At 42.6% G+C, this 15,224-nt stretch overlaps 2 protein-coding genes across 4 annotated transcripts in view; one reads left to right on the top strand and one right to left on the bottom strand.

Moving 5' to 3' along the window:
- Nucleotides 1-51: 51 nt before the first annotated feature.
- aqp11 (aquaporin 11) lies at nucleotides 52-3,796 on the bottom strand. 2 transcript variants are annotated; one of them, XM_027280051.1, is made up of 3 exons: nucleotides 2,256-3,796; nucleotides 1,512-1,575; nucleotides 52-1,303 (listed from the first exon to the last, which is right to left on the bottom strand). In XM_027280051.1, exons 1-3 carry the CDS (start codon nucleotides 2,851-2,853, stop codon nucleotides 1,276-1,278), a joined length of 690 nt encoding a protein of 229 aa, XP_027135852.1. In that variant the 5' UTR covers nucleotides 2,854-3,796; the 3' UTR covers nucleotides 52-1,275. The 2 variants fall into 2 exon arrangements, with proteins under 2 accessions (XP_027135852.1, XP_027135851.1); XM_027280050.1 differs by having other exon boundaries at nucleotides 1,512-1,628.
- A 1,223-nt stretch (nucleotides 3,797-5,019) lies between these two features.
- Nucleotides 5,020-15,224, top strand: part of pak1 (p21 protein (Cdc42/Rac)-activated kinase 1) — a 45,844-nt gene continuing 35,639 nt past the window's right edge. Inside the window, exons 1-2 of one of the 2 annotated variants that reach the window (XM_027280691.1) lie at nucleotides 5,020-5,181; nucleotides 13,544-13,603. The gene's annotated coding sequence lies outside the window, so the exon portion shown is untranslated. The remainder of the gene's footprint in view (nucleotides 5,182-13,543; nucleotides 13,604-15,224) is intronic. The other variant, XM_027280692.1, reaches the window with a different exon arrangement.

Below are 15,224 nucleotides of genomic sequence, written 5' to 3' on the forward strand. Positions count from 1 at the left end.
AGACATAAGAGGACACGTCTCTTTTGGAAACTGATTCTTCTGAAATGTTTCTTTTTTTTAATTTGTGAAAATTAATTTTGAGTTTCCCCTGCAAGTATGAAAACTTAAAAATTCCCAGAGGCCAAGTTGATGTCTTTGACCTGTTTTCTGTGAAATCCTCACATCTTGAAAACATAAAACCATGACAAAAAAGCAAATCAAGTAATCGTCTCAGCCTTATCGGGCACTTTTTAGGCATCAATCAATCAATCAATCAATCATATTTCATAACAGTGATCACAGTTTAATCTGGCTCCAGTTTTTTACAGAGAATTTATCAGTTAAATCAAAAACAAACATAATTTTTGTACAGTTCATTTCTACACTGCACATTAAGTATAAACTTGCAACTTTGTTGAGAAAAGTGCTACACAAATAAAGTTTATGATTATGTTTTATGTTAGGCTCAATGTATGATATTTCAACTACAATAGTTGTGCTTTACATTACAAGAAAACAGGTACAGTACGTAAATGTTAATCAGCTGTGTGGATCTTAATTCAGATCATCGTTTTTCATGAGTTGAAGTAAAAGATCTCAGCCTCTGATTGGCTGAACCTGATATTCCCACAAACTGAGGTGAGTCATAATATCTGTGGAGCAGCTGTAGTTCAGTATCTTATAAATGCCTTTTTTCACTTTCAACAGATTTTAAATTTATGACCACAAATGAGAGAAAAGACCTTTAATGTGCAGAGAGGAAGTCTCAGATCTTTTATTTCAACTCATGAAAAATATGTTGAATATAATCGTTGATGTTCCAGTTAAAGATATTTGACAGTATTAGCGTTGCACAGTTGGAGACTTGATACTGGCTCTCTGGGCTGCAGATTTAAAACAGTGGAAGAAGTGTTAAAGATTTTAAATCAGATGAGTTTAAACTGTTTTTGTGCTCAACAACAACTTTGTAAAGTAAAAACTTGGCCAAGTTCTTTCTTAAACTAAAAAACTAAAATTAGAGTCTTTCTGTTTGGCTTCTGAAATGTGCTCTTGAGGTGAAATCATCCAAAAGATCTCTCAGGATCCATAAAAATATATTTAAAAAGAAACCTTCATGTTTAAGTCTTTTAAAAAGTGCATATCAGTGTTGTTCTCATTCTAAAACCAGCAGCAGGTTCACAGTCTGTCACAAACATCTCTGAGTCTGAACTGCTCGGCGATGCTCATGTCCTCTTCTTGGTTTCCAGGGGCAGATGGAGAGACGGTGGTTTCCTCGACAGCTGAGGAACGAGTTTATCAAACAGCAGCACTGAACTCATCATACCTGCAACAGCAAGAGTGTAGAAGAGATGAATATGAGGACAAAGCACATTGTAATATTCGCTCTAAGAAGCAACAACATGACTAATGGGAGATATTGGATGTTCTTGTTCCAGGTGTGAGGACATTTAAGCAGCGTATCAGTCTGTGTCGGCAGACTTTAAAATCTTTGAAGGGTTTTTTAGAAAACAAATCAGTCGCCCTGATCTTACCCAGCAGCGGGCCGAGCCAGTAAACAAGGCAGTACTCCAGGAAGGAGTGTCCACTGCAAGGGAACTGTGTGGAGAAGGCCAGTGCTGGGTTAAACACAGCTCCTGTCACACTGCCACCTGCACACACACACACACACACACAGATACAAACACACACTTATTACTTAACATGTAAGGCCACTGTTCATTTGTTACAAACAGGTTAAATGTGTCTTTTCTCTGTACAAAGATTTGTTTTATGTTCACTGAGGTCAAACTGCTGTGTTACATGTTTAATAAGAGATGAACGGTTTGCTTATGAAGTGTGTTCACAGTGAAAAAGTCTCAGTTATTCTCAGTCTGCTTTGTTAGAACAAAACAGGAAATCATATTAATTACTTCTAACACTTCAGTGTTGACCGTCATCATTCAGTACAGCTCATTTATATATTTATGTTTTGATTCACAGGTAAGAAAACAGAAATGTGTCTGAACTGTTCAGGAAGTCTATGATCAGTTTGTGAAGGAAGATGAGATGTGTGCAAACATGCATGATGCACATCAGACCTCAGTCTGTCTCTCTTCAGCATCACTGAGTGATAACACGCTGCGTGTCTGTGCTGAGCTCTGTTGCAGGTGTTTCACACATGAACGTGTCCAACCTGCTGAATGAGCCCCCTGACTCCATGAGGCTGACCTCTGATCAGTCTGATATCCCACACCATCACAGTAATTCACATCACACACCATGAATCAGAGTCATACCTGCATAAACCACTGTCGCGATGACCGCAGCCACCATGTGCACGCGGTATTTCTCCTCCACAGAGCGCGTGTGCGTGATAGCGGTCTGCACCGCAAAGGCGCACGCGAGCTCCACGGCGGCGGCCTTGTGCAGAGGCGCGTGAATGGGGCTGATGCACCGGTAACCGAGCAGCTTGTGTCTCATGTGCAGTCCCGATAACCCGATACCCCAGATCACGGGCACTGCGGCGCGCGCAGCTGCGGCCGCGGCGAACTGGCACGCGATCCGTCGCAGGGCGCATCCGCCCGAGAACTTCGCGTGGTACGCGTGCTCGAGCGCACCTGAGGGGTTCCCGATGGCCCCGCTGAAGGTGAGCCCGTGGATCACGGACGCCAGGTACGTGAAGGTGAGCGCGAGTCGAGGCTCGATCCCGCCCACCTCTGACAGCAGCTTCAGCTCGTGCGTGCAGCAGCACAGCTGGAAGGTGGACACGAGCTCCACCGCGTACACGGAGAGCCCGGTGTCCGCGAGGGCCCTGCTCAGCAACCTGCGGGTCGCGTCGCTCAGTGCGACGATCCCCGCAAGCACCGACAGAGACACCGCCACGTCTGCAGTCATGTTGGCGGCTGGTCTGCGCTCTCTATCGGGGCGTGTCTCCTCCCCGGCCTCCGGTCGGTCTGTCCCTGGATCTCGCTTCCTCTGCTGGATGCAAGCATCGGCTGTAAAGGGGCGATGCTGCTGCTGCTCTGTCCCGGAGGATGCGGGGTCCAGCCCGCAGCAAATGAGCTTCAGCTCTGGTGGCTCACATGGTGCGGAAGTGGTTGAGGTGTGCAGTTCTCCTCCTCCTCCCTCTCCTGCAGATGATGCTGCTCCTCTTCTCCTCTGTCTGTCTCCTCATTGTCTCTGCTCTTCACCACACCTCTTTAAGGCCCCTCACTGATCTGTTTCTGATTGTTGCTACAGAGACTTTACATCTTCTGTTTCAAATGATCATTTTGCAGAATCATGTGTTTCATCAAACTAGGTCATGTTATTCACTTTTAGGATTACAGTTTCACTTGATATCAGACTAAACACTCTCTACAAACAAAACAGTAACTCCACACCATCACATGAGGTAACACTGTTTTCAGCTTCTCCATTGACTCATAATTGAGTCATAATGAGTCTTGTTTACATTCTGTGTGCATATAAATAACAAAAACATACTAACATATACTTATTTAATAAGATATTTTAATGTTTGCAGATGCAGATTACACATGTTTTCTGTGGATACTGATGCAGGCCTGCTCCTGCTGCTGTCTGTGTGTTTGTACACTGATATGATTATGATGATCAAAACTATAAACAGAGTCAGTGTGGAGTCAAAGCAGCTCAAACTTCATTTCATCAGAACTTTAAAACAAAGATACTGAATTGCATTGCCAGTGTCACACACTGGAGTTCTTCACTCTCATCACTAGATGTCGCTGTCCTGTTATTCTTCACCTCATTTGTTGTTAGAGCTCCATAACAATGAAAATAAACGTTTTTCTGTTTTATTGAGGTAAACTTAAAGATAATAATATTATCTTAGTTTGGTTGGTGGAATGAAAGTCAAAATGTAATCTGGATTTTCCAAAAACACCACGAAGGAGAAACTGTTTATATTGTTTTTATCATGGCTGTATTCAAATCGTATTGTGTTATTATATATCCAGGTTATGTTAGATTTAAGCTGGTTTTACCTGTTTTGTTTCTGTTTTGGGCTGAAGGAGAATAAAAAACGATAAACGTCTTTAATTCTACAAGTAACACCTTCTTCATCCATTTTTTTTATGTTTGTTACAATAATCTGTTATGTGTGAATATTTGGACCTTTATTGTTAAAGGAGTGTGGAAGATTGTCAGCTTCACAGAGCTACACCAGAAATCCAGTGTTTGACACTTGAAGTCAGTTTTCTTCAGTAAGACTTGGTGCGATCATAAATGAATGACAATGCCTGAGTCACATGTAGAAAAGGCCAAACACAGGCACCGTTTGCAAATAGTTAAAAAGATTTATGGCATTGACCTTTCTCTGCTGAAGACATTGTGTTTTTGTTTGGCTTGACTAAAGTTAGACAAAGCTGCAGGATGTTCCATTTGTCATCTCAAAGGTTTCCCTAAAATCACATTAAGAACAATATAGATTTATCTTGTATAATTTCTTCAATTTATACGTTTTCTATCAAAAAAGTAAGAAATCTGAATGTTTGAGTTAAATGACGTGAGTATATCCTCCCTGGAATTACACATATAGAGGCTGTGTAGCCAAAATAATATTAAAATAAATAGATATCTGTAAAAACAAACAAATACATACTGAAAACAACAAAACCAAAATGAAATCTAACAACAAAACTAACTAAACATAATATATTTTATACATTTGTAGAAAAACATGTTCAGTGTATATAGATTGAATCATGTTATTTTGATTATTGGCTGGTTGTTGTTAATCTTACAAACGTGTCAGATGTTGTTGAATTACAGTGTTTATAAATTCCCATTTCTTTCTAGTTGTTGATTCCCTGGCAGACTTACACCTGAATGCACCGCCCTTAGTCAGGTCTTACAGGAAGCTGGAATGTCGCACTTTTTTTCAGCTAATTTAACGCACCACCGCTCACTTTCTCTAACGGGCCTCGGACTTTGAGCAGACATCCGTAACAGCCAATCAGCGACGGGCTGTTGCTGAAATGAACCAATGGCGTGCCCGGAGCGGCGTGCAGTGGGCGGGCGTTTCGGCTCCGGCAGGCCTCCGTGCTCCCAGCTAACAATAGCTCTGGGATCGGCAGCGGGCGGCAGAGCGGAGCGAGCCCGGAGCAGAGCACCGTGCACCGAATACATGAGACGGCGTGTCCCGGTGTCGGACATTATCACCCAGCACTGTGGGAATTTACATCTGCAAGCAGACAAGTGGTGAGTGAAGCTTTGCACTTTATTCCTGCAGCTCATCTCCATTCTCAGCCCGGGCATGGTGCGGCGTGAATTAGCGGCTCATCTGCGTGTGAACAGGAAAGGGTTAATGGTTCCTGTAGGCTGTTATTCCCTCATTGTTTATCTACGGACATATATCAACGCCCCGGACCCCCACAGGCCCGTCAACCCGCACACAGCGCGCTGAAGTCAGCCACGACGTGCTTATAACAGCCGGTGGTGGTGGTGGGATTATTTTTTTATTACACCGGTTTCCTCCCAGTTTACCAGCTGACTGTGATAACATGGGAGCTTAATCTGTGATAACACAGCAGGGCGAGGACCAGATGCATGAGTGAGTGAGTGAGTGAGTGAATGAATGAATGAATGAATGAATGAATGAATGAAATGCTGCCTGGTTCCACTTTGTCCATCCTCAGAGCAGATACCTCTGACATGATTCATCAGAAAGTCCATGCGGTGTCCAGAGAATAGACAGACACTGCTCCTCTCCCTCACTGTAGCAATAAAATCTGATATCAATCAGATTAAAGTTTATTTTTGAGCTTTTTAATCTGCTCTGATAAGTTTCAAGCTGACAAATAATCAAGATTTAGAAGATTTACAGTAGTTAGGAGGCTTAAATCCTGTCTGATCTCATGAAGTCTGTGTACTACTCCTTTAAAGTCACTATAAAGACGTGTGCAGCTCTCAGTAGTGACTTTACATTGACCTCATTCCTGCAGATTCACATCACCTGCTGTGTCGTGCATCGCTGTAAACTTTCTAAAGGTTTTCTATGATATGTGCACAATAATCTGAAATGCACCGGGGCTCTTGTTTCCACATGGCTCAGCAGAAATCAGTGCACTTCTGATCCTTCACTCCTATTTATGTGCCATTGGATTTCTTTAGGAGGCACACAGCATGCGTATCTGCTGCTTTTTATCGATCAGACAGGCAGACCAGGGCGCTCTAACTCTCATTTGGCATTTTTATCAGCATCAGGAGTTAGTTCTCTTCTCATTACTGCAGACTGACCCTTTAAACTCCTTTTTATTTCACTCAGCTGGATAAATAAACTCGTTTCTTTGTCTCTGTATTTCTGTCAGAGTATAAAACCTTTCTCAGGCTGAGTTAGGCTGACGTTGCACTTTGCTCCTTGTTATAAAAGTTTTATCTGACTGACTGGTTTCCTGGATTAAGAAAGGCTGTATGGGTGAAGCTGATTAAAAGTGTTGGTGGATTCGTTCCTGAGCTGTTTGTCCCAGTGTAATAGTTTAAATGGTTTAGAGCTGCAACAATTAGTCGATTAATCGATGAGTTCTTTGATTTCAGCTTCTCAAATGTAAATATTTCTGGTTTCAAACTGAATGTGTTTGGATTGTGACATGTGAGGTCGTCATGTTGAACTTTGGGAAACAGTGATCGATGATAGTTTGAAGAAAGAAATCTGGATCTGCTTCCACTCGGTCATTTATTGATACACAAACAATCTCTGTTAATTTAACTTAAAGTAACTACCTGCTCGTGTCAGAGGTGTTTCCAGACGTCCTGGTCTGGCTGACTGCCAGGTAGATGAATCCATGTATTGGTGTAAAAAAAAAAAAGGGCAGTGGTGGCACAGCAGTTGCCATGGATACCTGGGAGTGGCTTAAAGGAGTGTTTTATGAAGCAGGAGGCCACCCAGCCGCCGCTTTGACACCTCGACAGTACGACGGAGAGAGGAAGGCCGGGAGGAGTTAATGACCCATTTGGCTCCTGTGGCTTTGGGCACGGCTACTTGAAGAGAAAGAGGACTGTGTGTGTGTGTGTGTGTGTGTGTGTGTGTGTGTGTGTGTGTGTGGGTCAGGCTTTGGGCTCTGTCTCACCTGTCATTGAAGTTATTTTTAACACAGAGACAGTTTGTTTGGGCTCTGAGTGAATTAGACCTGCTGACCTACAATACAGACACTCACACTCACACACACACACACACACACACACACACACACACACACACCATAAATCTTAAAACTAGAAGGGGAACTCGGTTATTTCCTCTGCAGTATTTATTATGTTGTAGTGGTTTTGCCTTGAACCTGCAGTAACTCATATTTCAACACTTTTACTGATACAAACAACAAACGGTCACTCAGGTCACTGCAACATTTTCCTTCATCTGTCGTGTTTTATTTACCTGGCGAACTCTTTTAGCTCTGTTTTGTGTCTCCACCAACTTCCGATGGAAATATTTGTCTCTAACTGTGTGTGTCAGAGAGTTTTCACTGGAAACAGCTGCCTGCTACAGACAAAAATAATGTTCTGATGACGGTGAGAGTTAACCGAAACAACAACAACAACAACAACAGTAGGTTTGTTCCACTTCGACGAGCCTGTAACATTAAATCAGTGACGCTCACAAGTTGCTATTTAGTTCTGAGCGGAAACAACGTTTCAACATGTCTAAATGAAATTTGACATTTAAGATCTATTTTCACATGTAGAAGTGACGAGTCAAAACTGACTCACAGATGTAATTAAACATAGATATTAATAATTCTTCGGTCATTAGTTAGAAAGTGGATCACAGATTTGAACAAAGATGACTCGTGGAAATGTAACCAACAAATCATGTTGACTTATTAGCATATTCATTTAGGACAAGTCTGTAATTGAAGAAATCAACAATTAAACTGCCAATTTGTCTGACATGTCAACAAATAATTTCGGATATGTCACCTGATTACCATATTCTTTTCTTTTCAGATATGTAGCCCTGATTAGCATATTTGGATATGTAATTCATTGAAGAACTTTACAATTATAAAATCAAAATATCAAAATCTCTTCCTTCCTTTTAAATGATATTTTGGGAAATAGACTTATTTACATTCTTGCTGAGAATTATTTGTCCAAAGTGAACAAACCTCTCGACTCGAGTGGTATCATTGTTTTTATCTGACTCTCTGTGAGAGAGTGAATTACACAGCAGATTAATTCTTTAACTGGTGTCGGCAGTGTTGCGTGCGTTTTCCTCGAGTGTTGTGGTGAAGAGGGAGTGGACGATGGACGATGAGGCTTCACTAGACCACCTCAATGATTTCTGCAGCATGATCATCTGCAGATATTAGTAATGAACTAGATTAGTCATTAAGATGGATTTCTGTCTTTGCAGTGCTGACACTCACTCACCCACTGTACCAACAGAAATAGTAATATTGGCTGCTGAGCAGCCTGCCAGTAGCTGAATAATGGATAGTCTGTGTGCCTGAAGGCTCCTGGAGCTGCTGAGTGCGGCGTCTAGACGAACCCCGACAGCACAAATCTGCATGCACCCGCTCCGTGAACAGGCTGGATCCAGATGGAAGCGGTGATCCTGGATTGATTTCTCTTTTTTCTTCTTTAAGTATTTTATCCACTTCATTGATGTGAAGGCAGATGAAAGAGAGGGCGACGGCGCATCTCTAAGCCGTTAATGACATGCTTCAGGATCAGGAAGATGGTCCTGATACTGTTGGTGTAATTATGAACTATTCCACTCGACTGGCTTCAGATCAGTTTCGCTCAGGAGTCTGTTTGATTGGAGAAGGAAAGGAAGAAGCTTTTACAGAGGGAGCTCCATTCAGGGATAACATCAGTGTAATTGAATCCATTTTCTGTCAGCACTGATCTCTTACTGTCTGTTGCACTGCAGGTTTGTTCATCTTGTCCTCTTGCTTTGCTTTGTGTTTTTGAAAACACTAAAAAAATGCCTGTGCTGTCTCCACATGGACATGAAGAGCTGCTCTGCAGCTTGCAGACTCTGCACAGGGCTGATCTTTGAGTGTGAATGTGTGTTTCTGCATTCAGAGTTCATGATGAGTTCATGTGTGTCCATGGCGGCTGCAGAAAGATGAGCTGATTTCACAGGTATCTGAGTTCACGCCTCCTCACCAGCACACGGATCAATGAAGGGAAACGACATCATCAGCCTCAGTGTTTGTTTATTCAGCCTGGACCAATATGTTGATGACAGTGGGTAGCTAATCTTGCCATATTAATTGTGTCATACCGCTGACTTCCTCTGATTTTCCTATTTTAAGTCACCACCTGCTCCATTTAGCTGCATGATGAGATTACAGTGAGCAGTGCTGGCTGATGGGAGGTTCTGGATCAATGACATATTTGTAGCTAAAGCTATTTTCAGGCTTTTTGGGATGGAAACACCTCGTTAGTTCAAAATCATTAGATGAACCGATGAATCCAAAACTGATCATGGACCAGTGTGTACGACTTAGTGGCAATGCAAATGGACAAAAAAACATAAAAGGTGATCATACACTGATTAAAACATATTTGCACACACACACACACACACACACACACACATACACACACACACAAACACACACAAACACAAAAAAAACTTAATAATATCTGTGAGAACTGCTGATACTAAAGATAGTCGAGGCCAAATCCCAGCTTCTTGAGAGCTGACATCGTGTGTGTGTGTGTGTGTGTGTGTGTGTGTGTGTGTGTGTGTGTGTGTGTGTGTGTGTGTGTGTGTGTGTCCAGTGACCATATGGTGGAGGAACCACCCACTCACTGGGACCAGCCACACCTTCCTCTAACACACACTCTCCTTTACTTTTAATCGATGCTCTGCCACATACACACATCGCCAAACACACACATACAGTTATACCTCACGTGTGTGTGTGTGAGATGAATATATCATAAATTACAGAGTGAAAGTATGTCTAGAGAAGAAGGTTGTCTCACGACTCAGTGTGTGTGTGTGTGTGAATATTTCAGTGCTGAAGTATTGTATTCACACCCTGCAGCCTTGCATCCATAGAGAGATTGTGTGTCTGTGTATGTGTATGTGTGTGTATGTGTGTGTGTGTGTATGTGTGTGTGTGTGTGCATTACATCATTACACACTGTTTCTGTTGGACAGTGGCGGTCTGCTGGGAGATGAACACGAGTGTGTTTTCAGCACATGACTGAGGCAACCCCAAACACAACACGAGAAGCTTGAAGTGTTTCATCTGATACTTTAAATATAACTGACACAGATATTATAAATGTTTTTATTTTGGGCCGCACGTTTTGATGTGGTTGCCGCTGACGGCAACTAAAGGCCAAAAACTGGTTGCCAGTGGCAACCTGGAAACCATTACTCGAGCCCTGAAACGTTTAATTTGTGCTCTCAGCTGGGAGGAGTGGAGCTCCAGCAGAGTAATGACCTAACAAGATATCTTCAGATGCCAACATCATGATATCATTTTTATCCTGCAGCCACGAGTGACGCCACAACGTCTGAGTGTTCAGGCAGAAACTTTCTGTTTTATCTCCTCTTCATCCCCCTCTTCTCTCTTTCCTTACTATCCTCCACCTCCTCTGTCTCCTCTTCCTCCTGCTTCTTTCACCATTCACTACCCATGCACCTTCATCTTCCTCTCCTCCTCGTTACTCTTTGACGAGTAACTAAGGAGTTACTCGTCTTTTCTTCTTTTCTTTTTCAGTCTTTCCTTCTTCTCTGATGACTTCATGGCTGCTTTCCAGCTCCTCCTCACCTTGTTCACTCCTGCAGTCTATCTGATGTAACCAGTGAAGCAACAATAATACTGTTATCTATAAATACTCCTTCATCTCTGTCACTGTCAGACAGGAGATCTCTCTTTTTCTCTTTCTTCTCTTCTTGCCGTGAGGTTCTGTCTCTTCCTCTCATATTTGAAGCAGAAGGAAACTTTTTCACATCAAAGTTTTTGGAATATCTTAACAACTAAGTTTAATAAATCGTGTGTTTATCCTCACTGTAAAGTTTATTTACATGGTTTAAGAGCTGCACAGGAAGTGAAACATGTATTGAAGACCAATCAACATAAACGACTCCATATCCAAAATTAAATTTCCAAATGAGAAAATTTAAAAGTGTATCAAGTTGTAATCATCGAGATCTCAGTCCAGTTTAATACTTCAGCAAACTGCTGAGCAGTTATTTCATAAATCCGTCTGTTTATAGTGCAACAAACCACGGTCGTTTTAATTAAGAAGTCAGTCAATAATAATTACAACTGTGCACACAGCAGCAGGTCATCAACAGTCTGTTAGCTCGTTACTGTGGCTGCTTCCAACTTCTCCAGCCTCTCCCTGACAGATTAAAACTGATCCAAGGTCAGAATGATAGTGATCCACGCTGTCATAGATAACATACATATGAACATATAGAGTATGAATACAGTGAGCTTCCTGTCAGTGAGGCTGACGTCATTCATGAGTGTCAGCACATGTTGAGGTGATGACACTGATACAGATAGCAACAAAAACATGTTTCATGTAATGAGTTTCATGATTTTAAACAGTTTGCATGTTGTTGCGTTGTTTGTCGGTTCATATTTTCTTTCCAGCGTCTCTCTGTGCCTCCTTCCTGTTTTTCTTTTTTCCACAGCTTTATCGCTCTCAGGCCAAGATCTCTCCGTCTCTGTCGTCTCTCCCATCTTGTCCTCTCCCCAGGGGGCGTCTCATGCTGTGTTCTCACCTCCGTCTTAACAGAAAGACAAGAACAACACCCTCCTCCCTCGCCAACACACATCCTCTCCAAATTTTAAATATGGCCAGTCGAGCGCATCAGCGGGCCCTCTACACGCACTCTGTCCTTCTCTTATACTAATATGACTTACAGGGAAAAATCAAGTTTTTATTACAGCATGATGTGTCAGATACTATGAAATAAACCTAAGTGACACCAAAGAGCAAGGTGTTGGTATATTTTCCAAAGTCCAGCTGAAAGGCTGATTTATAATCAGTTAATTTGTTAATTATATATTTAATTTCTGTTGGACAAACATTAAAGTTGGCTCAAGGAAACTGTGACGGACATTTGAATGTTTTCTGACTTTTCATTAAGTGAGTCATTGAGTTAAAATATTCAGTAGTGGGGTCAGTCTCATGAGGCTGTGATCATCCTGGAGGTCATTTTATTGTGAGGTCAAGTTTCAGAAATCAAAAATGCTTTCACTCCAATGAAATGGCCAAGAGGACTAACCTCATCACACATGAACACAACTGGACTCATTGAATCCACAAGAGGGGTTTCAGCTTTCCACTCAGACCAAATGTCTTCAAAAGATGCCAGTATGCAGAAATATTCAAATTCACACATTTATGTTTTTGGCCCAAAGCAAACCATCAAACTCGTTTCCATTCAGATGTCTCGAGGTGAGAAGTCCACTGGATGCTGTAGTTTAATGTGATACGAGTAGTTTTAAGACTGAGCCCACGATAGCTGAGGATCTTAGCATGCACGTTACTGATGCTGGAGACCTCCGGGTATTTAGTTTCAGATTTGAGGTGTTAGAATCCAACATATTTCCATGTCTCTGCCAGCTGCCTGTCAGCATTCATCAGATATCGGTGTGCTCGGCACGAATAATTAGGCTTTCAGCCACGAAACACAATTACTCTCACGTTTCTCTGCCAAGTACATTACACGCACAAGTAGTCTGAGTTATCGTGTGTGTGTGTGTGTGTGTGTGTGTGTTCACCTCACAGATAAGAGGCAACATGTCGGATTGTCTGCCGTGGTCGTTGATGCTTCAGCCTTGACTTGAACAGACGAAGCTCATTTGGAGCTCAGTCTGCTCTAATAATTACGTTACTAATGAGTCAGACTGTAGTCAGTACCTTCTGTCTTTACCTGGAGACAGCAGCTCTGCACTCACTGCTGTAATTAGCTTTAATTAGTCCGTCACAGTATAAGCAGCTCACCTGTACATGTAACTTAGCAAGTGCATGTATGATTAGCCAGCTTTCACTCTGAGTCTGTGTATGTATGAAACACAGGTGAAAGAGCTCATAACCTTCTGGCTGCTGGCATTACACTTAGGTGTGTGTGTTTGTGTGTGTGTGTGCTGTCAGTAAAGTGTGAGTGTGTGGACAGCTGCAGGCCTGACTCTCACCTCCTGCCCTCCTTCTGTTGGACCTCGTCTCAGCCTCTGATGACACCGACATGCCGTGTACACACAAACAGCTTCCTCCTCATATAAACTGTGTGTGTGTGTGTGTGTGTGTGTGTGATGGCATGTGGACCCCTTCTGAAGAAAGGCGGGAACACTCAAACTAAAGTGGATCACTGTTTCCCACAGTCCATCGTCTCATGTCTTGTTTTCACAGAATTTTTACATTATTTCTGGACCACATAGATTTGGATGTTTGAGAGACAACAGGAAGAAAATATGTTAATGAAACGCGCCTCATGTTTAAATTCCAGGTGCTGCTGAGCACTGATCCGTGTCCTGATGACAGATTGATGTTTTTCATGAGCAGGTGGAGAAAATGAAATGGTTTTCACTGCTGTTGATGAGGTTCAGTGTGTAATGGCAGCTGTCTCTCTGTGCAGGCTGAAGCTTCCCCTCTTTGGCTTTCTGTGAGAGGAGCGACCCAGACACGACGTTAACAGGTAACTGTGACACAAACTGAAATCCTGAGGCTGATCTGTGAAGAATGTTATTACCACAGTGACTGAGACGGATTAAACAGTTTGGTACTGTTGTTTAGGTATAACCTCTTCATGTGGTGCAGTGATTCATCTTATTCCTTTACTTTAGTGTCCAAACCTCCATCCATCACAGTTGATGGACTTTCTGGTTCAACTTTGACCTACAGTGCTTGCAATGGTCACACAGTTTTACTGAACTCACTTCCAGTTTTCCTCGGTTTAGATATTCTGGCTTGTTTACAGCCCGTCTGATCTGACTGCTCTGTGTCGCTCTGTCAGTCACAGAGACGTTGGCAGATCTCAGCACTTTACGTTGATGAACACAATGTTGTTCTAACTAAATTATGAGCAATAATTACAACAACAACAAAAAAAGAGTTCAGTTGTCCTTTTATAACAATCCAGAACTGACACAAAGATTTTAAAATGTTTTAAAAGTTGTTTTTATTGATATTTTCATGTTAAATGATTTTTAAACTATCCTACGATGCCAGAAGTCTCTTAAGACATTTTCATCCAGTGCTGTTGTTGTGTGATGTTAAAATCTCTTCAGTCTTCTGCCAACATGACAAAAAAAAGGGCACGCCCTGAAAAAACGAGTGTTCAGACATTTTTCTGTTGTGTTTCAGATGTCTGATAAATCCTGAAGTTATTTATACGCTGATGCATCTCTAAATGTTGTCAAAGCGTCACTGACATCTGTTAAATTCTTCACCAGTTTTGATGAGATGAAGTGAAAAACACAAGCCGGTTAATCACTGACTGCAGAGTCAGATCCTGAGCGTGTTTGAGGCGTGGAGCTGCTGCTCAGCCGTTTGTCGCAGCAGTGATTTCCTCTGCGGTGCAGGTCAGCACGTTCATGACATCATTCGTCTCACTAAAGATGTTTCAGAGGAAACGCGCAGCAGCACATCGGTGGACGCTGTTTAGTGCTTCACATTATGTAAGTTGACTGTAATGGGATTCTGCTCCCAGCATGCATCGCAGCCTCCATTATTTATGGGGTTGCCATAGTAATGGGGGTGGGGAGGGGCGGAGTCTGACAGCTGGTAGACAGGGATGGAGATCGACCTCCCCACCCCCCGGCACACCTGTGTTTGTGAGTCGAGGGGGGGGAGTTTACTGCGCTCATGAGAACAGCGACTCGGAGGCTTCGCCATGCATTTTTTATGCACTGCATCATTGTGTGTGAGCTCTGAATGCCTGTGAGAGAGTGTGTGTGTGTGTGTGTGTGTCTGGAAAAATCTGTAAAGCTACAGACTCATGAAGTATTTCTTCATGTTGATGCAGAAATCCATAAAGCAGTCCTGCACAAAGCAACACAACCTGGGAGACTCTGACAGAGCAGGGTGGAGCCGGCTCTCAGTAGCTTTGAAAGCTTCTCTCTTTGTAATCCAGAACCTGAACTGTGAAGAAGAGTCGGTGCCGATCTCAGCTGTCAGGGGTCGTGAGGCGGGGCACACAGTCACAGCTCGAGGAAATCTAGAGTCACAGATGAACCTGGACTCAGTAAACACAGTAAAGGGTTTAATCAACCTGCTGTGTGTGTGTGTGTTTTAGACAGGTGTATCACCGCTTTCAA

The sequence above is a fragment of the Larimichthys crocea genome, chromosome VII, assembly GCF_000972845.2.
Source record: "Larimichthys crocea isolate SSNF chromosome VII, L_crocea_2.0, whole genome shotgun sequence".
NCBI lineage: Eukaryota > Metazoa > Chordata > Actinopteri > Sciaenidae > Larimichthys > Larimichthys crocea.